The sequence below is a fragment of the Eleutherodactylus coqui genome, chromosome 4 (genome assembly GCF_035609145.1).
Source record: "Eleutherodactylus coqui strain aEleCoq1 chromosome 4, aEleCoq1.hap1, whole genome shotgun sequence".
Lineage (NCBI taxonomy): Eukaryota > Metazoa > Chordata > Amphibia > Anura > Eleutherodactylidae > Eleutherodactylus > Eleutherodactylus coqui.
In genome coordinates, this window is record NC_089840.1 from 285,040,348 (window position 1) to 285,067,627 (window position 27,280).

At 45.8% G+C, this 27,280-nt stretch overlaps 1 protein-coding gene across 1 annotated transcript in view; it reads left to right on the forward strand.

Annotated features, from left to right (window-relative positions):
* The first annotated feature begins 1,768 nt into the window (after positions 1 to 1,768).
* The window catches only part of LOC136626740 (zinc finger protein 585A-like), a 96,841-nt gene continuing 71,329 nt past the window's right edge, over positions 1,769 to 27,280 (forward strand). Inside the window, exons 1-5 of the mRNA XM_066601746.1 lie at positions 1,769 to 2,121; positions 2,657 to 2,836; positions 2,926 to 3,049; positions 3,132 to 3,196; positions 3,567 to 3,669. Coding sequence (XP_066457843.1) covers positions 2,044 to 2,121; positions 2,657 to 2,836; positions 2,926 to 3,049; positions 3,132 to 3,196; positions 3,567 to 3,669 — 550 coding nt within the window. The 5' untranslated portion in view covers positions 1,769 to 2,043. The remainder of the gene's footprint in view (positions 2,122 to 2,656; positions 2,837 to 2,925; positions 3,050 to 3,131; positions 3,197 to 3,566; positions 3,670 to 27,280) is intronic.

Below are 27,280 nucleotides of genomic sequence, written 5' to 3' on the forward strand. Positions count from 1 at the left end.
ATGTATCACCCAGTGCCGCTCTGTTCCCAGCATCACCTGACTCCGCCCCCTCTCCAGCCTTGCGCCCAGTGTGTCTGGAGTTCGTGGGACAAGTCGGGTAATGCTGGGAACATTACCGCTGGGCGGCAGTCCTGATAGTCAGGAAGACAGAAGATGGTTAATAATGGTGCTAATGAACTGCGGGCCAGCAGTGGGGGCCGAGCAGTGGGGTGTGGAGGGTGTTGTGTTCGGGGTCAGCAGTGTTGCGTAAGGGAAGAGGGGTGAATGTCCGGTAATTGTATTATTATAGGGGATTTTGTACGTCACATAGTATGTTAGGCTTAATGAAAACCATATTCATCTAATTCTTCCTGCATCAAACCTCCCCTCCCCCTTGGACGGCAAGAAGAAGCCCAACAAGCCAAGCTCATTTGAAGGAAAAAAATTCCTTCCTGACTCCATGATGGCAGGCAGAGTAATCCCTGGATCAACATTTGAGATCAACAACACCGTTGGTCAGCTAATGTCTATATCCTGTAATAGCATAGCGCTCTAAAAAGGCATCTAGTCCCATCTTAAACTCCTCTGGATTTTACCATCACCACATCCTCAGGCAGAGAGTTCCACAGTCTCACCACTCTTACAGTAAAGAACCCCCTTTTCAGTTGGTGATGAAACCTGCTTTTCTCTAGAAATAGAGGATGCCGTATTGTAACCATCGCAGTCCTGAGTATAACCAGATCATGGGAGAGATCTTTGTATTGTCCGTAATGTATTTATACATAGTTATTTGATCGCCCCTTAACCGTATTTTTTTCAGGGTGAATAATCCAAATTTTGATGCCTCTCTGGGTATTCCAGTCCTTTCGGTCCGTTTATTAGTTTAGTTGCCCTTCTTTCATCCCCTTCAAGCACTGCAACATCTTTCCTGAGCACCGGTGTCCGGAACTGTACACAGTATTCCATGTGGGGCCTGACAAGTGCCTTATATAGTGGGAGGATAATGTTCTCGTCCCTCGCCCCTATACCTCTTTTAATGCACCCCAAGACTTTGTTAGCTTTTGCAGCAGCTGACTGGCATTGATTTCTCCAGTTAAATCTACAGCCCACTAGTACCCCCAGGTCCTTTTCTATATCACTTTTCCCTAGCAGTACCCCATTTAGTGTATATTGGTGACATCCGTTTCTCCTGCCCATGTGCATAACCTTACATTTATCAACATTGAACTTCATTTTCCATTTTTCTACCCAAGCCCCCAGCTTATCTAGGTTATTTTGTAGCCATAGATCGTCTCCAGTTGTATTAATTTTCGTATATAATTTTGTATCATCTGCAAATACTGATATTTTTCTGTGCAGTGCCTCTATCAGGTCATTGATAAATATATTGAACAGAATGGGGCCTAATACTGAACCCTGTGACACCCTGTCGCCCAATCAGAGTATGAACCATTTATTACCACCCTCTGCTTTCTATCTCTGAGCCAGTTCCTTACCCAGATGCACACGGTTTTGCCCAGACTGAGCTGCCTCATTTTATATATCAGCCTATTATACAGCACGGTATCAAATGCTTTAGAGAAATATGGATATACAAGATCAATAGACTCTCCAGGTCCAGCCTAGAACGTATTTCATTGTAGAAGCTAATCAAATTGGTCTGACATGATCGACCCCCCCCCCCCCCCTCCCCCATGCTGATGAGCGGTTATGGTGTTGTTTTCCTTGAGGTAATCTAGGATGGCGTCTCTCAGAAATCCCTCAAATATTTTTCCAATTATTGAAGCGAGACTTACCAGTCTGTAGTTACTAGTCTCTCTTTCAGACCCCTTTTTGCATATTGGAACCACATGGGCAATGCATCAATCCAGTGCTATGACCCCGGTCTCAATAGTGTCAATATAAGAAATGGCTGTCTAGCTATCATGTCTCTTAATTCCTTTAGAAAACTTGGGTGTATTCCATCTCGACCCTTCGATTTTACATTGTCTCGTCTTCTTCCCATTCAAGATACTCGGCTGATATCTTCTATATCAGATAATTATCCTGATTGACCCGACAAGGATGGACAGGAACCGGGACAAGATGGCGGAGAGTATATTCACCCTCACCCTAGAGATACTCTTCCAGCTTACAGGAGAGGTGAGAGATTCTGGGGATGATGTCACGTTCCATCATTCTTATCTCTGTCAGTCTATGTTCACATCTATGGCCGAGGATTTACTGCAGATTCAGTCCGCACTGGCCAAATCCGCATCTTAATGGCTCGTATTATGCTGCGGACTTACTTGCCAAACTGCTGCGGATTTTATCCTTTGTTCTTCAGGAGTTCAAAATCCGCAGCATAAATCCGTAGTATAAATAGTCTCGCTGTGGATTTAGAATCTGCCGCAGTTCTCAAAGACTAAGTAGATTTGTTATAGAAAATACCGGCACCGCGTGAAAGACATTTTATACATCTCCCCGCATGGCCTGTACTGTAAATGCTGCAGCCAAGTGTGAAGACGGCCGGAATGCTGGAAACTATTGCAGCTGGTAAAATGTCAAACAGCCAACAGAATAGAACAACAGAACTGATGAACACAGATGTGAAGAGCCGACATAACTGCCGGACCAGACTGGGAGGACTCTAGAAATGTCTGCAGGGATATTTATGGATGTGTCTTCTCATAAACAGGATTACACTGTAGTGAAGAAGACTTCTAGTGATGGCTGTCAGGCCCCGGTGTCTGATGGATGGGGGAGACCCCTGAGCCCAATCACAGGGCCTCCACCTCACCCCCTGATACTGGAGGAGATCAATGAGCAGAAGATCCTAGAACTCATCAACAAGATGATTGAGCTGCTGACTGGAGAGGTAACACTGCTGGGAATGCTGGGAGATTATACTGTAACACTATGGCGGTATAACGTGTCTGGGTGATGACGGTATCATTGTGTTGTCAGGTTCCTATAAGGTGTCAGGATGTCACTGTCTATTTCTCCATGGAGGAGTGGGAGTATTTAGAAGGACACAAGGATCAGTACAAGGACGTCATGATGGAGGACCACCAACCCCTCCCATCACCAGGTAATAGACAGGACTAAATCCACACGGCCTTTATTATTTGTATGTAGAGAATAAATTCAGTGGCTGTCTGTGTTTTCTGCAGGTAGATCCAGTAAGAGAACAGCAGCGGAGAGTTGTCCCCGGCCTCTTCTTCCACAGGATGATCAGGTAGATGGAGAGAAGGTCTCATGAAATCTCCCCCCTGGTCTGTAGGACGGCTGGGAAGGTCTTGTGTTTAGTCTTATTATATGATTGATACTTGTGTAATGAGAAAGCTGGAGATGGCAGGATTACAGCCGACCGCAGACATTAGATCTCCGCATCTTATCACTATTTTCTGGTTCTGGAGACTTCTGGTTGGAATAAAGAAGCAACAGGTTGGAGTTATACAGGAGACCTGCAGCTATTTGGCCCAGATCACTACTGCTGTCATGTCATTCCGGCTCCTCATACTAATTAATGACCTTTTCTGGCCATATAAAACCTTCCACACGACTTCTCCAACTGTGTGATGACTTTTACAATATTTATTTCACAGCTGGTGAAACTGGAGGAAGATCTGATCCCTATTGATGCTACAGAGACACATGTGAGGGGGGATCAGCCGTGTAAGGAGGGGATTCCTATAGATGGCCCCCCAGGTGAGACTGCATGTAGAGAAGAGTCTGTGTTGTCGGGGTTTTCAGCTATATATTCCCTTATTCAGCCACAATTTATCTATATATATAAAATAGGATGTGTGTATGCGCCACCATAACTCATGGACGCCTGGAACAATTTCAACCAAACTTGATACATATATGTCATTCCGTGTTGACAATTTTTTTTTTTGGGGGGGGGGATAAGACAACCCCACTACCCCAGGGGGGAGAGGTGTCGAATGCCGGAATTGTACTTGAGCAGATGGTTTTTATTTCAGTCTTACACAGACTACCTCCTCCTCCTCTAATACTAATATATTGCACAGACCTCCTGCTCCCAGATAATATCTTACACAGACAACCTCCTCCTCTGCTCCAACTACCACGCAGCTTCCCACCAGCACTGAGCCACTATGTACCACACAGAAATGAACCCAGCAGCCACTCTTATAAAAGCTGTCCAAAACTAAATCTGTGTTGCCCACAGAAACCAATCACAGTGCAGCTTTCATTTTACCTCAGCAGTATAACAAATGAAAGCTGAGCTGTGATTGGTTGCTATTGGCAACAAAAATTACAGGGGAAGATGGGGAGTTTTTGATTTTTAATTACGCCAGTATTACACAGTCCACCTGCTCCTCAGATAATAATATTTTACACAGACAACTTCCTCGTCCTCAAATACTAATATTACACAGACGACCTCCTCATATGCCATTATATTACGCAGACAACCTCCTACTCATATACGAATATATTAAACTAATACTATATATATATATACACACATGTTTAAATTCTTTTCGTGTCTAAAAAAAAAAATACATGGGCAAAGCCGTGTAATCAGCTAGTATATAATAAAGTGTAAATGTTATATAATATTTTTATGTAAACATAAACATTCAATATTTTCTGCTAAAAAGAACTGAGGGAACATCTCAATCACACATCAGATCTGGATAATCTCCATCCTCTGCAGACGCTTTCATGTCTGTCACATGTGCTCATTGTGAAGCTGCTCTCATCTGTGAAGAGAACGGGGTGCCAATGGCCGACCTGCCGATTCTGGGTTGTCTGACGAATGCTCTTCAGGCTGCATGGTGCTGGGATGTGAGCTCAGCTTCCACTACAGGACGTCGGGCCCTCGTGGCCCCTTATGGAGTATTTCTGATATATACAGTTTGTTATTTCCCCTTAAAGGGGTTGTCCGGCCACACAGGGTAAAAATTTTTATAATGCTGCTGCTTTCCTTTCAGTAAGGATAGTAACAGACAGCATACAGGGGCTCAAACCGGCCGGCAGATCAGCTGCAATGTCAGTTTCTTACCTTAGATTCTGATCTTCACTGCAGCTTTCAAAGATGGCGCCTCTGTGTGCGCGCTCCCGATGGTAGTAAGAGACATGAAAAGGCAGGATTTCATGGCCTCCCTCAGCTCACGTCCTAGCCCCGCCCACGACATGCCCACCTCTATTGAACTGCTCTACAGTCCCTCCCTGCCCAGGCCCCGCCCCCTGCTGCATACTATAATCAGAGGGGGTGTGGCCAGGGGAGACTGCGTTATACACTCATGTCAGGATAAATTTCCTGGCATGAGTGTAAACAGCAGCACAGTGTATAGTGAATGGAGAGGGGCGGGGGAGAGACCAGAGAGAACTCTCCTGCAGCCCCCCACTGCAAGGCTACCTACTGCCCCCCACCCTGCTAAAGTGAAACAAAACATTTCCCCACACTCACATGCCCTCATAGTGCCCCTCCCACGGCGACCCCCCCTCACAATGACCCCCCCCCACAGTGCACTCTCCCACAGTGCCCCCCTAATGATCGCCCACAGTGCCACAAACAGTGCCCTCTACAGTACCCCCTACACATGCCCCCCAGTGTCACCCCTACAGTGCCCTCCAAAGTAGCCCCCCTCATTCCCCCCAACCATAGCATTCTCCACAGTCCCCCCTCAACAGTGCCCCCCCAGTATTCCCCCCCCCCACAGTGCCCTCCGCAGTACCCCCCCTACACATGCCCCCCCCCCCCCCAGAGTCCCCCCACTGCACTCCAAAGTAGCCCCCCTCCACATGCCCCCCATCCACAGCGTCCCTATACAGTGCCCCCCCTGTGACCTCCCCCACAGAGTCCCCCTCTACAGTGCCCACACACAAGTACACTAACAGCACCCCCCCCCCCTCCCCCCTCCCCCCGGGACTTCTGACAGCCGGGTCTCCTGACATTGCACACACACACATCACTGCCGCTCGCTCCCCCCCCCCCCCCCCCCGGGACTTCTGACAGCCACTTGCACACATCCATCCATCCATCCTCCCCCCTCCCTCCCTCCTCCCATCCCCCCACGAGAGCCCGCCCCTCCTCTCATTCTTACCTTGGAGTTGAAGAGCCAGCAGACACACAACCCCTGCAGGCAGAACTGAGCTTCCCAGGCTGAAGTTCTTCTGCACATGCGCAGAGCTGTGCTGGAGAGGCGCGTCCCTGGTCGTCCCGACAAGAAGAGGACTAGAGACCTGTCGGAACCAGGAACCATGGCAACCGAGGAGCAACACGGGGGGGGGGGCAGCCAAGAGGTAAGTGAATAACTTCTGTTTGCCTAATTTACAATGCACAATGTATATTACAAAGTGCATTGTATTGGGCAAACAGAAGTAATGAGACCTAATGTTTATGGCCGGACAACCCCTTTAATGTTTTGGTAGAGCCACAGGCACCGTGTAAGGAGAAGCCATCCTCATTCTGCATTCAGCTGCTCCTTCCATCTGCCCCCAGCTGATACCCCATGCACTATGTCAGGGTCTCTGCAACATCCAATCACTCTATCAGACCTGGACCCCCGTCCCCAGTGCTGCCCCCGCACATGTGCAAGTACTATTATCATGTCCCTCTCCTCTGCTGCTGGAACCAGAAGGACTGGGCATGCTCAGTAGGAACTTCCCACATCTTGGTACAAGTAACAGACAGCTGGGTTAGTGAATGGCTACAAACATATCTGTGCCCACTGATAATGGCGGTGCCGGGCTTATAAAGGCGTCTTTATTCCCCGGTCAGCCGTACATGATCAGCAGACTGTAGTTGCAGTGCAGTTCAGGGCAGTTTACAGCAGGGGGCCTCAGCAGCTCTTATCCACCCAGAAGTGTGTACCTGCCTGCGCCCATGATTGGCACACATGAGAAAAATCCTACATGCCATACGGACACGTAGGCGAAGAAAAATGGCCATCAAATTATGTACGTACGCTTGCCTGACCAGACACAATTTTGGGTAAATTCTAGACTTAATTCCGTGCGTATGCTCCATTCAGACATGTTATTCAGATAGATTCAGTATGCTTATTACTGAACCAGCAGCACATTTATAGTCCTCATGGGATAATATATCATAGAATATGGCAAGGAAAAGCTGTTTTTGTCCTAAAGGCGTCCAAATTGCAAAGAGTTATAAAATCAAAGGTGGAGAAAGTTATGAGCATCAATTAGAAAAAAATACAATAAAAAGTGTTAAATTAATAGAAAGGTAAAACATGAGTAACATAAACCTATAATATGAACCTTAGAGATGAGCGAACGTACTCGTCCGAGCTTGATGCTCGGGCGAATATTAGGGTGTTCGTGATGCTCGTTACTCTTAACGAGCACCACGTGATGTTCGGGTTACTTTCACTTTCATCTCTGAGACGTTAGCGCGCTTTTCTGGCCAATTGAAAGACAGGGAAGGCATTACAACTTCCCCCTGCGATGTTCAAGCCCTATACCACCCCCCTGCAGTGAGTAGCTGGCGAGATCAGGTGTCACCCGAGTATAAAAATCGGCCCCTCCCGCGGCTCGCCACACATGAGGTCTGACATAGCTGAGGGAAAGAGCTGTCTTAGTGGAGCTGCTATAGGAAGAGTGTTAGGAGTTAGTGTAGGCTTCAAGAACCCCAACGGTCCTTCTTAGGGCCACATCTAACCGTGTGCAGTACTGTGGAGGCTGTTTTTTTTGCAGTGTTGCACCCGTTTTTTTTTTTGGTGTATCGGCCGTGCAGAGCATTGCGCCCTGCAGTAATACTACAGGGACAGAAGTGGTGGTTAGGCAGGGAGAGTGTTACGAGTGATTGTAGGCTTCAAGAACCCCCACGGTCTTTCTTAGGGCCACATCTAACCGTGTGCAGTACTGTGGAGGTTGTTTTTTTGCAGTGTTGCACCCGTTTTGTTTTTTTTTGGTATCTCGGCCGTGCAGAGCATTGCGCCCTGCAGTAATACTACAGGGACAGAAGTGGTGGTTAGGCAGGGAGAGTGTTAGGAGTGATTGTAGGCTTCAAGAACCCCCACGGTCTTTCTTAGGGCCACATCTAACCGTGTGCAGTACTGTGGAGGCTGGTTTTTGCAGTGTTGCCCTTTTTTTTTTTTCCAAATCGGCCGTGCAGAGCATTGCGCCCTGCAGTAATACTCCAGGGACAGAATTGTGTAGGCAGGGCCAGAAGACATATATTATTGATTGAATATACGCAGTGGGCCTTTCCTTAAAAAAAAAAGGGCAAAAAATCTATTTGGCCTGCCTCTCACAGTCCTCAGCGTTCTGGGTACGTGTGTGCTGGGTGTACAACGTAAAAAAAATCATACGCAGCCGGCTACGTTTAACAGCAGGCTTGCGCCACATTATTTCTTACAGCGTTCTGTTTCTGAATTACTGGTAATACAGCATGCTGAGGGGTAGGGGTAGGCCTAGAGGACGTGGACGCGGCCGAGGACGCGGAGGCCCAAGTCAGGGTGTGGGCACAGGCCGAGCACCTGATCCAGGTGTATCCCAGCCGACTTCTTCGGGATTAGGAGAGAGGCACGTTTCTGGCGTCCCCACATTCATTGCACAATTAATGGGTCCACGCGTGAGACCTTTATTAGAAAATGAGCAGTGTGAGCAGGTCCTGTCGTGGATGGCAGAAAGTGCTTCCAGCAAGCTATTGTCCACCCACAGTTCTGCGCCGTCCACTGCTGCAAATCCGAATCCTCTGGCTGCTGCTCCTCCTTCCTCCCAGCCTCCTCACTCCACTACAATGACACATTCTCAGGATCGGGCTGACTCCCAGGAACTGTTCTCGGGCCCCTGCTCAGATTGGGCAGCAGTGGTTCCTCTCCCACCAGAGGAGTTTATCGTGGCTGATGCCCAACCATTTGAAAGTTCACGGGGTCCGGGGGATGAGGCTGGGGACTTCCGGCAACTGTCTCAAGACATTTCAGTGGGTGAGGAGGCCGATGACGATGAGACACAGTTGTCTTGCAGTCAGGTAGTAGTGAGGGCAGTAAGTCCGAGGGAGGAGCGCACAGAGGATTCGGAGAAAGAGCAGCAGGACAATGAGGTGACTGACCCCACCTGGTTTGCAATGCCTACTCAGGACAGGTCTTCAGAGGGGGAGGCAAGGCCAGCAGCAGGGCAGGTTGCAAGAGGCAGTGCGGTGTCCAGGGGTAGAGGCAGGGCCAGACCGAATAATCCACCAACTGTTTCCCAAAGCGCACCCTCGCGCCATGCCACCCTGCAGAGGCCGAGGTGCTCTAAGGTCTGGCAGTTTTTCACTGAGAGTGCAGACGACCGACGAACAGTGGTGTGCAACCTTTGTCGCGCCAAGATCATCCGGGGAGCCACCACCAACAGCCTCACCACCACCAGCATGCGCAGACATGTGATGGCCAAGCACCCCACAAGGTGGGACGAAGGCCGTTCACCGCCTCCGGTTTGCACCGCTGCCTCTTCCCCTGTGCCCCAACCTGCCACTGAGATCCAACCCCCCTCTCAGGACACAGGCACTACCGTCTCCTGGTCTGCACCCACACCCTTACCTCCGCAGTCCGCAGCCCCATCCACCAATGTCTGTCAGCGCACCGTCCAGCCGTCGATAGCGCAAGTGTTTGAGCGCAAGCGCAAGTACGCCGCCACTCACCCGCACGCTCAAGCGTTAACCGTGAACATAGCAAAATTTATCAGCCTGGAGATGCTGCCGTATAGGGTTGTGGAAACGGAGTCCTTCAAAAGTATGATGGTGGCGGCGGCACCGCGCTACTCAGTTCCCAGTCGCCACTACTTTTCCCGATGTGCCGTCCCAGCCCTGCACGACCACGTCTCCCGTAACATTGTACGCGCCCTCACCAACGCGGTTACTGCCAAGGTCCACTTAACAACGGACATGTGGACAAGCACAGGCGGGCAGGGCCACTACATCTCCCTGACGGAGCTCTTGCCTATGACCTAAAGGTTGCAAGTTCAATCCCCGCATGATTCAGGTAGCTGGGTCAACCTTCCGAGGTTGGTAAAATGAGAACCCAGCTTGGTGGGGGGTAATAAATAATGATTACCTGAAAGTGCTGCGGAATAAGTTGGTGCTATACAAATACCAAGATTTCTTTTTTATGTATAGGGAATACGGATCACATTAACTATTAGGAAACTGTAAATTAGCCTACAGGCTTTTCCTGCTCCACACTCTGACCAGTTTGCCTCACCTCAGGAGGATGATTTTGGTGTCATTAATTTCATTAGATGCTGACCACCGCTGTAAAATCCAAAAATTTAAAGCGGGTACATTCAGTGACCCGTCGGGCCCCAGAAGGTATATAAAAAAGCGTTGTAAATGGCAGTCTACATATTCTGAAAGATTACTGGTAATAGACCTGATCTCGGCTGTGATTGGGCGTCCTGGGGGGTTCCTAAGGAATTTGTAGATTTTCGGTAAAAACAAAAGGATGCGGTTTCTGGAGTATTAATGCATATAAAATCCTTTTCAGGAATGTGGTGATGCTTCATTAATAAGTATACTAAATCTGTGTGAATAACGTGTGAGCGGAGCATTGCCACAGAATTGTGTCTAGAAATTTCCCTCCACTTCCTGTCAGGCGTGCGCATGGATGTAGTTTGGTGGTCACTTTCTTTCAGGTGCACGCACGTACATACTTCCGGTCGTCCAGTTATAAGAAGTACCTTAGATTGTTATCATGTCTCTGTTAGCCCTCTGACACGTGTTGCATCTCCTGTATTGTATCTATTGTCCTATGCTAATGGAATAAACAGCGGAAGATACCGACTCTCCAAAAGAAACCTAGAGGAACAAATGATAATTCAGAGGCTAAAATGGACCCTGGAGGAGGATCTCTAATGTCAGCGAACCCCTCATTCAAATGAGTAAAACCTTATACATAATCTTTACCGATTACCGACCGGCAGACTTTGGAGCGCGGGATTTGTGTAACCTGTCTTGTTCACAATGCGTATGAACAGTTTATATAGAAATGTAATAAAATAATAATATAATTGTTATATTCAAAAATATAAAAATCTGTTTAATTCTTGGCAGATGACGACACCAGGAGATCAGAGGGACATCTGATATCTTCAGGTTCTACAGTGGAAGATGATGGTATCATACAAGATACATATGAAGAGCCTGCCATTATCCCAGATGTACCCTCAGCCCTTCCCAGCAAACATCTGTCATCTGATCCTTTTATAGAGGTTCCATCTTCTGATTCATCACAGACTAGCAAGCAACATAACATTTACAGAAGAGATGTTGAAGAAGAAACAGCTGACAGAGGGGAGAAGCCATTTTCGTGTTCAGAATGTGGGAAGTGTTTTAGCCAGAAAGCACATCTTGTTCAACATCAGATACATCACACAGGGGAGAAGCCATTTTCTTGTCCTGAATGTGAAAAATGTTTTACGGAAAAATCATATCTTGCTAAACATCAGATAATTCATACAGGGAAGAAGCCATTTTCTTGTTCAGAATGTGAAAAAAGTTTTATACATAAATCACATCTTGTTAAACATCAGAAAATTCACACAGGAGAGAAACCATTTTCCTGTTTAGAATGTGGGATGTGTTTTACCTATAAAACAAGTCTTGTTGATCATCAAGGAATTCACACAGGGGAGAAGCCATTTTCCTGTTCAGAATGTGGGATGGGTTTTATCAATAAATCAAATCTTGTTGAACATCATAGAATTCACACAGGGGAGAAACCATATTCCTGTTCAGAATGTGGGAAACGTTTTACCCATAAGTCAAATTTTGTTGAACATCAGAGAATTCACACAGGGGAGAAGCAATTTTCTTGTTCAGATTGTGGGAAGTGTTTTACTCAGAAAACCCATCTAGTTAGAGATCAGAGAACTCACACAAGAGAGAAGTCATTTTCCACATGTTCAGAATGTGGAAAGTGTTTTAACTCTAAATCAAGTCTAGAAAAACATCATCAGAGAAATTACAAAATGCGGATGCCACTTTCCTGTTCAGAATGTGGGAAGTGTTTTACCGCTAAATCAAGTCTTCTTGTACATCAGAGAATTCACACAGGGGAAAAGCCATTTTCCTGTTCAGAATGTGGGAAGTGTTTTGCATATAAATCAAGTCTTGTTGGACATCAGAGAATTCACACAGGGAAGAAGCCATTTTCCTGTTCAGAATGTGGGAAGTGTTTTACCTCTAAGTCAAATCTAATTAAACATCAAAGAATTCACACAAGGGAGAAGCAATTTTCTTCTTTAGACGGTTAACAATATTTTACAGATAAATTAGAATTTGTTAAACATCAGAGAAGTCACACAGGGAAAAACCTGTATTCATGTCCAGAATGTAGGAAATATTTTTCTCGACAATCAAAACATTTTAACCATAGAAAGGTTATGTAGGGAATAAACCATATTAATATTTTGAATCTGGCTGTCCTCTTGGGTTATCTTGATTGAAAGCCTCGTCCACCTAATGTGAACTTCTGTTAGTGACCATCAAGATGATCTAATTTGTGCCCTGGATTGTTAAGAGCATCTTCAGGTACCTGAAAAGTCATGCAATTAGTGTCGTAGAATTATAGAATGGCAGAGTTACCCAGATGTAGGACTTTGCATTTCTCCTTGTTAAATACCATTCTGTTTGTTGCTGCTCACTATGCAAGCTTTTCTAGATCTTTTTGAATACTCTCTCTCTCTCTTCCCTAGTGTTAGATATCCCCCCTAGCTGTGTGTCGTCAATAGATTTGATCAGTTTCCCATCAATTCCCTCCTCCAGATCATTTAGGAAAATTTTGAACAACACTGGGCCTAGGATAGAGCCTTTTGGTACCCCACTTGATACATTCTTCCACGTAGATGTGCAGACATTTAGGACCACTCTTTGAGTCTGCTCACTGAGCCAGTTGTGAATCCACCTAACAGTTGCCTTGTCAATCCCATATTTGGTCATTTTTTCAATAAGTATAGTATTAGATACTTTGTCAAATACTTTACTAAAGTCAAGATAAACTATATCCACCACATTTTCCTGATCAACCCAGTCGGTGATACATACTGTCATAGAAGGAAATTAGATTAATGTAGCATGACTTGTTTGTTACAAACCCATGGTGGTTCTGGTTAATTACTCCATTCTCATCCAAGTTCCTGCATACGTGCTGTTTAATAATTTGTTCAAAGATCTTTCCCGGTATAGAAGTCAGGCTCACAGGCCTATAGTTTCCTGGATCCACCTTTTTTGAAGATAGGGACATTTGCCCTTTTCAAATCTTCTGGGACTTCTCCTGTTCTCCAGGAATTTTCACAGATTTTGGTGAGTAGTTCAGCAATTACCTCCGCTGCTTCCTTTAGTATTCTAGGATGTAGTTCATCTGGACCTTGAGACTTGAATTCATTTAAGTTAGCTAAGTGTTCCCTCACCATCTTTCTGCTTATACATAGCCTGCATTCTTTTATCCCCCCAATAGCACAGGGAAGTTCAACTGATGTTCCATCTACTTTCTGAAAGAAAACAGATACAAAATAGGAATTTAAAAGTTCAGCCTTCTCAACATCATTCTTAACCAATTCACCATTTTTATCTTGTAATCATCCAATAGCATCTTTGACTTTTGTTTTGCTTTTGACATACCCCCCAAAATCCTTTTTTATTGCTTTTGGCCTCTGTTGCAAGCCTCAATTCATTATTAGTTTTAGCTTTTCTGACACTTGCCCTACAGTTTCTGTGGGCCACATTATATTCTTCTTTAGATATTCCGCCCTCTTTCCATTTGATTAACATATTTTTCTTCGTTTTTAACATGTGTGTAAGTTCTGTGTTCATCCATACTGGTTTCTTTAAATGTTTCCCATTCTTCCTTATTTTAGGGATTGTTAACTATTGTGCTTTCACAATATTTCCCAAACTTTTAGGACATTTGTGTCCTGAAGAACATCCAGCCATTGTCCTCCACACTATATACTTTTACATAACTTTATTAATACTCAACATCACATCATGTATAACTCTAAAATGGTTGGAAATATTGAAAAAAATGACTGCACCTATCATTTTCTGATGAAAGTCTGCTCATAAATTATGCATCCCATGATCCTTTTTCTATGGAAGTATTTTAGGCTTAATCTAAGACGGCTGCCAACAAGATAGCCAATAGGAACTACCACTAGGGCAAAAAGTTTGCACCCACCTATCTAATTGTTTTACAAAGTTACCCACTTGTATCTCTTTTTCTTCAGAAGATACGCTGGGTGGCCCTGACTTTTAAATCTCCCTTTATAATTAAAATAGCTTTGCAATAACCGATTGCTTATATGTAACAACCTCTGGAATATATTATTGTGTTACTGTTTTGCACTCTCTTTGTATTTTTTAAAGGGATTGTCCCACTTCTAGCTGTTTTTTTTTTTTTTTTGCAGAAAGCAGACAGCTCTGTACTTTGCACAGTGGTTGGGGTTGGTACTGCAGGCTGAGTACTACTGAAATGAATTGTACTAAGCCTGCAAAACCAATCTAGCCCACTGCACAATGTATAGAGTGTATTGTCAATTCGAAAGGCAACAAGTTCGGGTACGGCTTTAAAGAAGGACAAGTGGGCTGATACAGCACAATTTATTAAAGGGTTTGTCCCACAATAGCAAGTGGGGTTATACACTTCTGTATGGCCATATTAATGCACTTTGTAATATACATTGTGTATTAAATATGAGCCATACAGAAGTTATTCACTTACCGTATATACCGGCGTATAAGACGACTTTTGAACCCCGAAAAATCTGCTCTGAAGTCGGGGGTCGTCTTATACGCCGGTAATACCAAAAAAAAAGTGTAAAAAAAAAAAATCATTACTCACCTCCCCCGGCGTTCTGTCGCGCTCCGGCAGGATGTCGCTCGCTCCTCGTCCCCGGCGCAGCATTGCTTTCTGATTGCGGGGCTTGAAATCCCCGCCTCCAGAAAGCTAATACACACGCCGTCAGCCAGTTACAGCCATTCAATGATAGCATTGAATGGCTGTGATTGGCTGAAGGCGCACGTGACAATAGAATCAGCAAGTCTATAAGACTCCGTTATCCAATCCTTATAATTTATACATTGAACATCCATAGCTGTTCGAATACAAGATGGCGGGCTGCAAATAGCCACTTTTATACATTTTCATCCCAACAGAGCTGTCTGCTTCCTGCAGCAAAATAGCTAGAAGTGTGACAACCCTTTTAGGCCCAATGTCCATGAGCGGATTTGATTTGTGGAATTATTTGTGGGTGACCCGTGTGGAAGATCCGCAATTTGATCTGCCCTTAGGGAAGCATAGGCATCCGCAGCTGAATTTAAGCGTGCGGATTTAATGTACGGACCGCTTGGTATGGAAAACAGATCGCAGCATGCTCTATTTCAGTGCAGATTCTGTGTGGACGGGCTCAAAAGAAGTCAATGGGTGCGGATGATCCACAGTGTATCCGCAAATACAATTGTGGATGCACTGTGAATTGGAAAGTTAAAATCAATTAGGGTGAAGGGGAGAAGGCTGGAGGGGGGGGGGGGGGGGCGGCAGATTGTTTTCTGCACAGATTATCCGTGCGGAAAAACAATTACATCCGCGATCTCCTGAAAATGGTTTCCGCAGGTCTGCCGCTGTAGAAATCCGCATGCGGAATCCGATCCGCCCGTGGACATGAGGCCTAAATGGTAAAGATAAAGCAATGTTCTTGGCCAGAAGGTTTTCTGATGAGGTGCGGGGGGATGCAGACATGTTTAACTAATAGATGTAAGAAGCTCTTTAAGTTTATTGTATGTTTATTGTTGCTGAATTGCCGATTTCTTGAAAATTCCTCATGTTAACATTGAGACTCTTTATGGCGGAGAACCAGAAAACATACTTACATACAACCATTTTGGTGTTTCATTAGATTCTGGCTCTTTTTTTTTTTTTTTGTGAGGGTCTCCTTGTTTGTATTTCTTATTTACTTACCTTTAACTAGTAAAACGTATTCTAAATAAACTTTTCTTTTAACCTTTAAGTATGAGACCGGATTACTTGGATGCCTTCCAGATGAATACAATTTCTATCTTCACCTTCATCTTGTTTAAAAACACAGCGCCATACATTGCATAGTGGTTGTGGCTTGTATTGCATCTCATTCCTATTCACTTCAATGGGACAGAGATGCACGGGCCATGTGATCTGTGAGCATGACCTCACAGGCCAAAGACACTAAAATGATAGGGCTCCTGGAAGTTGCGCTCCCACTGGTCTGATATTGCTGTCCTAAGGATATATGATCAATATTACATCCTAAAAAGCGTATTTGACCCCTACTCCCTTATATACATACACAATATACACACGAGGCACCCCACCTCCTAGACGGCAGTCTGCAGGACCTCAGAGGGCACAACAGTCTGGAATTACAGAGCAACTGCTTTAAAAGGAATCAAAAATTTGACGATGTAGCAGCACACAGGGATTCTTGTTAAAACTGGTTCAGCACTAACCTGTGCCTTTATTTAAATCTCCATAAGAAGTATAATTAGCGACGTTTCGGCCTGGGACAGGCCTTTTCAAGCATTTCAAGCATGCTTGAAAAAGGCCTGTCCTGGGGCCGAAACGTTGCTACTTATGCTTCTTTCCATAACAGTCTAAGCAATAAAAAATAAACATAATTGATATCGCTGCACCAGAATAAGTCTGAACTTTCCTTTTCATCCTCAGGCAGCACAGAACAGATGTTTTGTCCCCTACACTCCACTATAGACCAGCCCACCTAGAATTAAGAGACTAGCATTAAGTAATTGCTAGCCCATAAGAACCCACTCCCATATGTTTTATGTTGTCCTCATCCTGGCCGGTGCCTGTTACTCCTCACCTACTCAGCCAAACCTTTTGGTTACAGTTTGTTTTATCCTGAATTACAGATTTGTAGCTGAGTTTGATTTGAGAATTAAAGGGATCGTCCAGTTGTAAACTATTGATGGCCGATTCTCAAGACCAGGTATGAACAGTAGATCGTTGGAGTCCATCACTAGGGACCCCTACTGATCAGCTGTTCTCTGGGCCAGTGTGTTCAGCACAGAGCGGATTTCCATACTGGTTGGCCTCTGCAAGTATCAGTGCCAGCCGGGATGTCTCTAGTCGCTGAAAGCATCAGTGCCAGCGGGGGTGTCTGTAGTCGCTGGAAGCATCAGTGCCAGCAGGGGTGTCTGTAGTCGCTGGAAGCATCAGTGCCAGCCAGGGTGTCTGTAGTCGCTGGAAGCATCAGTGCCAGCGGGGGTGTCTGTAGTCGCTGGAAGCATCAGTGCCAGCAGGGGTGTCTGTAGTCGCTGGAAGCATCAGTGCCAGCGGGGGTGTCTGTAGTTGCTGGAAGCATCAGTGCCAGCCGGGATGTCTGTAGTCGCTGGAAGCATCAGTGCCAGCCGGGATGTCTGTAGTCGCTGGAAGCATCAGTGCCAGCCAGGATGTCTCTAGTCGCTGGAAGCATCAGTGCCAGCGTGGGCGTCTCTAGTCGCTGGAAGCATCAGTGCCAGCGGGCGCCTGTAGTCACTACAAAACTCAGTGCCAGCGGGGGTGTCTGTGGCTGCTATAAACATCTGTGCCAGTGAAGGTGTCCCTGGCATCAAAGACTACACAAGCCTTACTGGCATCAGGTACATTAGTAGTCAATGCAAGTATCATATTGAAGTGCCCGTGACAGGAAGCATTTGACCAGAAGTGACGTCAGACGCCCGATGCGAGCAGGGCAGAAGGGAGACATCGGAGCGGCACAGGAACCGTTGCCAGGAGACCGAGGGAACCGCTGGGGAATTGCCCGCTGAAGGATCCATCCAACAGGCAGAGGTAGTGGAGCGGCACCAGACCAAAGAGTGCTGCCGGAAGGAGAGAGGTCCCAACACTGAGGGTGATGTCATTCAGCTGCTGCTGAAGAGAAGTCTGCTGCTGTTACGGGCTGATAAGTATATTCTGTGTGCGTGCCCGTCAGTAAGTGTCTGTGTGTGTGCCCGTCAGTAAGTGTCTGTGTCTGTCAGTAAGTGTCTGTGTGTGTGCGCTTGTCAGCAAGTGTCTTTGTGAGTGCATGTTAGCAAGAGTCCCCATTCAGAGAATCTGTTGTTCCTACTAATGGAAAGGATGTCTGTTGATGTAGTGCTTGGTATGCCCTGGTTGGCACTGCACAATCCCCGATTTGATTGGTCCACTCTGGAATTGACACATTGGGGGTTGTCCTGTCATAGTCACTTAGCTACTATATCCATGTGTTCAGCAGATGCCATACTTATTCCGGGGTATTTGTGTAATTTTCATGACGTATTTTCCAAGAACCTGTCTGAGGCTTTGGGGGCATAGGGAGTGGGACTGTGGCATTGATTGGATCCCCGACAGTCCCATCCCTAAGGGAGCCATTTCCAATTTGTCGGGGCATAAGCACGAAGCCCTTAAGTCCTATATCTCAGAGTCTCTGGCCAAACAACATATCAGGCCATCCAGGTCACCTGCCAGGGCAGGTCTCTTCTTTGTAGAGAAGAAGGATGGGACTTTGAGGCCTTGTGTGGATTATCGGGCTTTGAATAAAATTACCGTGAAGAACCAGTGCTCCTTGCCCCTGATTCCTGACTTATGGAATCAGGTGGTAGGGGCCCACTGGTTTTCCAAATTGGACTTAAGAGGGGCTTACAATTTAATTTGCATCCGAGAGGGAGATAAGTGGAAGACCACGTTCAACACCCCGTTAGGACATTTTGAATGTCTAGTCATGCCCTTCAGACTTTTTAATGCCCCCACTGTGTTTTAGGGATTTATGAATGCGGTCTTCTATGACTTCCTGGGGGTATTTTTGGTCATATATCTCGATAACATTCTGGTGTACTCCCCAAACTGGGATTCTCATGTGCAGCACCTGAGGCTGGTTCTGACTCGTTTGCGTGAGTACCAACTTTTTGTCAAGTTGGAGAAATGCAATTTTGGCACTAAACAAGTGTCTTTCCTGGGTTATGTGATTTCACCCACGGAGATTCAGATGGAGTCTGATAAAGTGGCAGCAATCTCCCAATGGGTCAGACCAGATAACCTGAAAGCGCTCCAGCAGTTTTAAGGTTTCGCAAATTTTTACCGTAAATTCATTAAGAATTATTCTGTTATTGCGCAACCCCTGACTGATCTTACCAAGAAGGGGGCCGACTTGGTCACCAGTGGCCCTAGAGGCTTTTAGATGTCTCAAGAGGGCGTTTGCTGCTGCCCCGTTACTAGTACAGCCTGATGCGCGGCGACCGTTCTTCATTGAGGTCAATGCATCTGAGGTAGGGGCAGGGGCTGTACTGTCTCAGGAGATCAGCAGGAGATCTGGGTATAGCCCATGTGCAGACGCCCTCTCATGGAGTTTTGGTTCGCCAGAAAGTGAGACAGTGGCTCCAGAGAATATATTTGCACCTGGGGTGGTGGTGGCAGCTGTAGAATCTGATCTCATTCCACGTATACGGAGTTGTCAGCAGGGCGCTCCCTCGGGGTGCTGGAGGGCAGATGGTTTATGCCAGAGACCTTACGTCTCAGGGTCATTGAAGAGTCTCACTCATCTGTTCTTGCAGGTCATCCGGGGGTTCACAGGACTCTGGATCTTTGTTCTAGACACTACTGGTGGCCAGGCATGTCGCGGGAGCTCTGCGACTTTGTTAAGGGATGCTGTCTGTGCACACAGTAAAAGTCGGCAGCGGCATCCGGAGGGGCCCCTGAGACCATTACCGGTGGCGTGTCGTCCGTGGTCGCATTTATCAGTAGATTTTATCACAGATCTGCCTGAGTCTCAGAAATTCACCATGATACTGGTTGTTGTGGACCGCTTCTCAAAAATGGCACACTTCATGGCACTAAAGAAGCTAACTTCTGCTATAGAGTTTGCCAAGATTTTTGTAAAAGAAATCATTCGTCTACATGGGGTGCCCGAGAACATTGTATCTGATCGCGGGGTTCAGTTTGTTGCGTAATTCTGGCAAGCCTTCTGTAGGAACCTGGGAACGTCGCTTTCCTTCTCGTCAGCATTCCACCCGCAAACTAATGGTCAGACTGAGCGGAAGAACCAGGATTTAGTGTAATATTTACGGTTGTTTGCTAGCGAAAAGGCTCATCAGTGGGCAGAATTCCTGCCGCTGGCAAAGTTTGCGCTAAACAACCGTACTTGTTCCTCCACTGGGGTGTCTCCATTCCGTTGCGTATATGGTCAGCATCCTTGGTTCCTTATAGCTATTTCTACTCCATCTGGAGTATGGAAAGAAGTACAGAAGAATCTGGAAGCAATGGGGGATCGTATGCAGTTGCGTAGTGGGAGGAGTCTATCAGTATCTGAACCATACAGGGTGGGACAGAAGGTATATGTCTTTTAGAAATCTCAAATTAAAGGTTCCGTCGTTGAAACTGGCACCACGTTACGTGGGTCCCTTCGTCATGACGCGGGTAGTAAATCCGCTCGCTTATGAACTTGATTTGCCAGCTACATGGAGGGTTCATAGGGTCTTTCACAAGTCATTATTGAAACCTTTCGCTACTTTGGTGAGAAAACTGACGAAACTGGGAACGGAATTTTTCCGCTGGACATCTTCCCTGCTGAAGACTCAATAAATTACTCATGGCGTAACCTGACCTATCTGGCTCACCATAAATCTGCCCAAAGGCCGTAAAAAAGGGATCTACCGATTGGTGGAACAGTGAGTTGGTAGGTAGCTAGAATGCCCAGGAAATAACAATGCCCACCCCCTGGTATTCAGAACCCGACGAGTAGGGACGTAATTCGAAATACAACCTGCACGCTTCCCGGAAAGAGAAAAACGTCCTACAGTCACCATCGAAAACATCAGGTAGAGAGATCTTGGGTTCGACCTCCGACCTGCAGGAGTTGTGACCGACGTACTAGTAGCGGTCTGCTCCTGTTGCTGGAGCTGAGTGGACAGGTCTTGCACCATACCTGTCAAAACTTGCACTTGATTGACAAGAGCAGTAATAGCCTTCATATCAGGGGTCAAACAGGAAGGTCGAACCGGATACCCAATATGGGCTAGTGTTTCTGTTAGGACTGGCAGGGGCAGATTGACAGGGGATCTCTACGCCAGCCCTCTCCCATGTCCCTACCTACTTGCCCCCCTGGGCTAGGCCCCAGGGCGACAACTGGTCAACGGTCCCTGTGCTGCACTAGTGACAGGGAACCCCAAGAAGATGGGACAGGGAGACCAGCAGGTGAGCACCGAGTAGCTGACTGGAAGCAACAGCCAAGCAGACAGAGAGTAGTTGAGAAACAAGCAGGGTCAAAACCAGAAGACACTTGCAGAGTACAGGAGGACAAAACAGAAGCAAAGTCAAATGAAAAGCCGAAGTCAAACACACTGAAGTCAGGTCAATAAATGCAGGTGTAGGCAGACAAGTCAAAACCAAACACTGGTAACCAGAGTCTGGGCCAGCAAGGTATATATGCAGAACTCCCCGCCTAGAGAGGCGGGGCTAAGTCGCATCATGACCGGGGAGAATCATAAAGCCGCCCTCTCCCCTGCGGCGCGCACCGACCATTTTTGTTTTGTATATTGCAATTCTTTGCACACACTTTTACAATAATTTCTAGCACAGGTGTAGTACTGCAAATAGCCACCTCAACCACTATTATCTCAATTTATCCTTGGCTACTTGGGCTCATACATGCTATAGCTTAAAGGTATCACTTTCTGGAGTACATTTGTATAATTTATATGCTATACAACAATTCCATATGATTTATCACGGGACGCAGCAGTAATATAAATTCTAATATAATCCTCTAAAGCTGACAGCCCCTCCCTTATTAACTGCAAATTTATCCTACACAAACATTAGGAACCTTTATTTATTAACCATCCATATCTCTTTCTACTATGGGTCTAACAGAATACTCTGGGAAATACTTGGGGATCTCCTCTGGGACCAGTAATGTAATATGTATACTAGTATCTACCTGAAACCCATCATCATCCCAATCTTGTACAGGAGTCATATCATGCAGCTGGGACATAGGTACTTCATAGGTACTGCTGGGCAGTAACCTCAGCATTCTGAGACTGCTCTGAGGATGATACTGCATGACTTTCAAGTTTATTGTTTGATATGCAGTTAATAAATCCGAAGGGAAATTCTGTCACCAGCTCAGATAGTTGATCAGGTATAACACTGTATTCTTTTAGAAGGGGGAGCATGGAGGGCTTCTACACTTTTTCTTTAGATGTCTCACCCTTACACTATTGTAACAACTTAATGAGTGAATGCCCCCTTTCTTTTCATCACGTCCTCTACCATGCTTCCTATTATTCTTTAAGTGTTACTTCTGAAATATTTTCCACCGCTCTTGCCATCTCTCGATGGTTACGTTTCACTATCTCAGAGCAGTGTACCTGCCCTTTGGCATAAAAGGTCTGTATAGTCTTACATTTTTGCTCTGTCAGGTCTGTCATAGTCATACCATTACAGCATCTACTCATTTTGCAATGTCTACCCACTAATTGTGTCGGGGTATAATTATAACAAGGATAGCTCATTCCCCCTTGAGCCACTAAAGGTTTAGATATTAATTTATTATGCTGGACCTTAAGCTGTTCATACGGCGTCCTATATCTTCGCCCAATCCTTTCAGGTGTGTTATAATCCTTCTCTTTTCCTGGACATCTATTGTTTTAGCGTGAAGTTGCTTCTGAAGATTTTCAATTTTAACTCTTATAATCTCTTTTTCCCTCTGCCACTGACACTGGCACCCATCCATGGCTGCACCCGCTGACCTTACAGTATCAGCCCTAGTTTCTCCATTCAATTCCTGAATGCACTTCACTTCAATCTCTTTCCCAGAAGGCATCTCTCTACACCTCCCCAGTCCAGCAATTCTTTGTGTATGCAAAAATGTTTTGTCATCTGTTCCTTCTGTTTCTTTCATGTCTAAGCTATCAAGACATTTATAAGTCAGTCTATTGTAGTCAGTGCATCTGACAGGAGAGCTTACTATCTCTTTGACTATCTGCCTAGTGGGCACTTGACACATTCTTCCCCTCCCGCCTCATTTCTCAGTGAGTCTCCCATGATCCACCTGGTTATTACTAATTCTCAGGTGTATTCTGCAGTCTCCTACAAATGTCATCACATAGGCAGAACCTCCCCGCCTTTGTCTCCAGCCTTCGTGGCTGATACCACCCCAAGGCCATCACGACGGGTCACTAAGCGAAGTTCAAAGTCTACCTCCATCTGTCTTGCACTCTTTGGGGCTGATACCACCCCAAAGAACTCAAGACAGGTGATGACACAGGTCTTATTTGTAGTACTCACGGTTTTATTATAAGGGCTCACTCCATCTGTCTGCTATAGCCTTCTCGGGGGGCTCCCGCCTAGAGGCACTCAAAACAGAACCCAGTGTCCTGACATATTCTTGTCTCTTACCTTATCTTCTCGGGCCACGGTGGTGAGTGTTCTGAATCCTAACCACTAGACCAGTGTTCCCCAACTCCAGTCCTCAGGGACCGACAAAAGGTCATGTTTTCAGGATCTCCTAAGGTGTTGCACAGGTGATGTAATTATTGTCAGTGCCTCAGACATTGCCACAGGTGTTCTTACCATAGGAGATCCTGAAAACATGACCTGTTGGTAGTCCTTGAGGACTGGAGTTGGGGACCCCTGCACTAGACCACCAACTGGCTGACCCGCCATATCTAGCACAGGAATATTCAGGACAAAGATACTTTTATCACTCTCAGAGACATAAAATTTTTAGCCGGCATCCGATTTTTTTACTTATGGGAAATGGGGGCAATTCAACTGCTACTGCTACTCATGCATTAGTGACATGAGGGTAATACAATCATATCAGTAAATTGAGTCATTTCCCAATTCACCATCTCTGACATGGTGAAATTGGTTGGGGGCAGCCTGTGTTGTTGTGTTGTTTTCTGTTGTAATTTATATGTATTTATTATTTTCTTGTTTTATATTAATTATTTTTTCACATCACTGACTGCATTCTTTCAGTTAAGATTGGAGTATTAATAAAGTCTATGCTCCTTGGGTATATAGGAATTATGTGTTCACATAGCGACATATACCTGGGGCAAAAACATATGTTAATCATTAGCGTCATTACATACTTGGACAATCAGGAGTTGTTATGATGTTGGGTGGGGCATGCATGTAATTCCTAGTCACAGTAGTTCCCTCTGCCCCTGTGATTTTTTTGGCATGCATGTAATTGGTGCATCATGGTCAATTATATTTGTATTGTACTTCCTTTGAATAAATCATTAGAGCATTGGGGGCTGACCAATAACATCCGTCAGTTCAAATACATATATTCATGCCTGAAGCTTCTCATTATAACCAATCTGGAGCAGATCAGTGAAATCTGTTGGAATATGATTTATTCCCATAACATGGGTAACCTCGCTACTAAAGAAATTCTTTACAGCCTGAAAAGGGACTTGAATACTACTTCTGAACCTGCCCCACCGCAGCGCAGAACCCTAGCGTTTCTCCTGCATCTCCCAGAATAACACAGGAAAGTTTACTACCTAAAGAAAGAACTCTTCCATTGCTCCAAACAGCATGGTTAACATCGTAAATTATACTGAACATGTACAGATTTGTGCAGTATAAGTGCCTCTATGAATAGCAATTATCTTTAGCTTTATTCTGTATCCTGCTGAGTGATCAATAAAGATTTTAAAACTTTCCATTTGTCTGCTGTGTGAATTTTTATCATAAGACACAGAAGTAGATGACTTTCAATAAAAGTATAAAAGCTGAATAAAAAAATGTGGAGGACTGCATATAAGACGCCTCGGAGCTGGATAATTCCATTACCAAACATCACATGGTGGATGGAATGGCTGCATAACTCCAAAGCATAATAATACATCATAGGGAGGTGTTATCACCAAAAAAAGCTGGGACTGAACTGCTATGTTATGCTAATTTGTGGGGTGGGTCAGCTGTGCGGTGGGAGGGGGGGGCAATTAGTTATGCTAATGTGGTGTGGAAGGGGGCATATAATTCGACTATATAAGGTGCTATTAACCTAAAACTGGCGTCGGGGCCTAGTTATTACGCTATAATAGGGTGTGGGGGCGTGGTTATTAATCTAGCGCTGCGGAATATGTTGGTGCTATACAAATAAAGGTTATATAAAAAATGTGGGGGCATTGTTAACACGCTATAAAAGGGGCAATGCAACTCTCACTTTCATGTTTGACAAGATATGTTCACATATTACTACTCACAAAGAGCCACTGCCAACCCAAACGGAAGTGTCCCAAACTAGAAGTCGTCAGACTGAACAGGAAGGTGGAGGAACCCTATAGTGGGGGGATGGGAATGTGCAAGTAAGCATCCAAAATGTCCCCCCGGAATAGGAACTCATTGTCCTCTATGAAGCTATCACACAGCAGAGGGAATCCATTTGCATACGGAGAAGACTGATATACTGGTTCAGGCATTTCAGGTCCATCATGGGGCGGACTGAGCCATCCTTCTTGGGGACGATAAACTGGTTCTGATAGAACTCCATGCACCTTTACCTGAGTGGGAACCAGAACAATGGCTGCTGGGCCCAAAGGCAAATTAAGAGTTTGCTTGGAAAGTGAAACAAGAGAAGGAGATTGAGGAGGATGAAATTTAAAGAAATTGGGTAATAATAATCTTTATTTGTATAGCGCCAACATATTCCGCAGTGCTTATAAAGACGGGGAATACAGAAGGACAAAAGTACAAAAATTACAGAACCACGGTTACATGTAGTAATCAGTTGATGGAAACAATAGGGGTGAGGGTCCTGCTCAAACAAGCTTACATACTACAAATAATTGGGTGATACAGAAGGTAAAGCGTCTGGAGATGTGCCCAGTATGGCGAGGTGGAGAGTGAGGGATGCTATACACATAGACAATGGTCAGATATTAAGCCGTGTGAGGGCAGAAACGGTGTGACTGCAGAGGGTAGTTGATAGTGGCTAGCAGAGATTGCAGTCAGTAGGTCAGGGTGCATGTTATCAGGCGGCATACAGAGGGGTTTGGTTTAAGAGATATGGTATGCCTAATTGAAGAAGTACGTTTTTCAAGCACGCCTGAAGTTTTGTGAGTCATAGATTGCCTGGATAGCCTTTGGTAGTGCATTCCAGAGGACTGGTGCTGCTCTGGAGAAGACTTGGAGGCAGGAATGAGAGGTTCGAACAATCAGTCTGATTTTGTTAACAGAGTGGAGGGCGTGGGCTGGGTGATGAGGGAGGCAGGAGGCGATCTACGACAGTGCGGCACTGTGGATAGCTTTATGGATGAAGGTAGTGAGTTTAAATTGAATTCTGTATTTAACGGGCTGCCAGTGCAGTGACTCGCACATGGCAGAGGCGCCCGAGTAGCGGCTGGGCAGGGAGATGAGACTGGCTGCTGCATGCAGGATGGATTGGAGAGGGTAGAGTCTGGAGCAGGGGAGTCCAATCAGGAATGAGTTGCAATAATCGAGCCGCGAATGGATGAGGGCAACAGAGAGCATTTTTAGCGAGTCCACGGTGAGAAAAAGGGCAGATTCTTGAGATGTTCTTGAGGTGCAGCTGGCATGTTCGGGCCAGAGATTGGATGTAGAGGGTCAAGGAGAGATCGGCATCGAGTATGACCCCAAGGCATGCTGTTTGGGAGTTATGGTGGTGCCACACACTAAGATGGAGATGTCAGAATGAGGTCGGTTAATAGAGGGCGGAAACACCAGGAGGTCAGTTTTGGAGAGGTTCAGTTTTAGGTAGAGAGAGGACATAGTGTTAGAGACAGTGGACAATCGGTGATGTTTTGGAGGAAAGGTGCAGAGATGTCATGGGAAGAGATGTATAACTGGGTGTCGTCGGTGTAGAGGTGGTATTGGAGGCCATCTCCTGATGGTTTGGCCAATAGGGGCTGTGTAGATAGAGAAAAGGAGGGGGTAGAGAACTGAGCCCTGGGGGACCCCAACAGCAAGGGGAAGAGGAGGAGAGGTAGAACCTGCAAAGGAGACACTGAAGAAGCGGTCAGATAGGTAGGAGGAGAACCAGGAGAGAACAGTGTCCTTTAGACCAATGGAGCAAAGCCTACTGAGGAGGAGTTTGTGGTCAACAGTATCAAATGCTGTGGAAAGGTCAAGGAGGATCAGTAGGGAGTAATCGCCTCTCGATTTGGCTGTCAGGAGGTTGTTTGACACCCTTGTAATGGAAGTTTTTGTCAATTGTAGGGGTTAGAAGCTGGACTGTAGGGTGTCAAGAAGAGAGTTTTCTGATAGATAGCTTAGAAGGCAAGAGTAAACCAGGCGTTCAATAGTTTGGAGATGAAGGGGAGATTTGAGATGGGTCAGTAGTTGGCAGTATCATT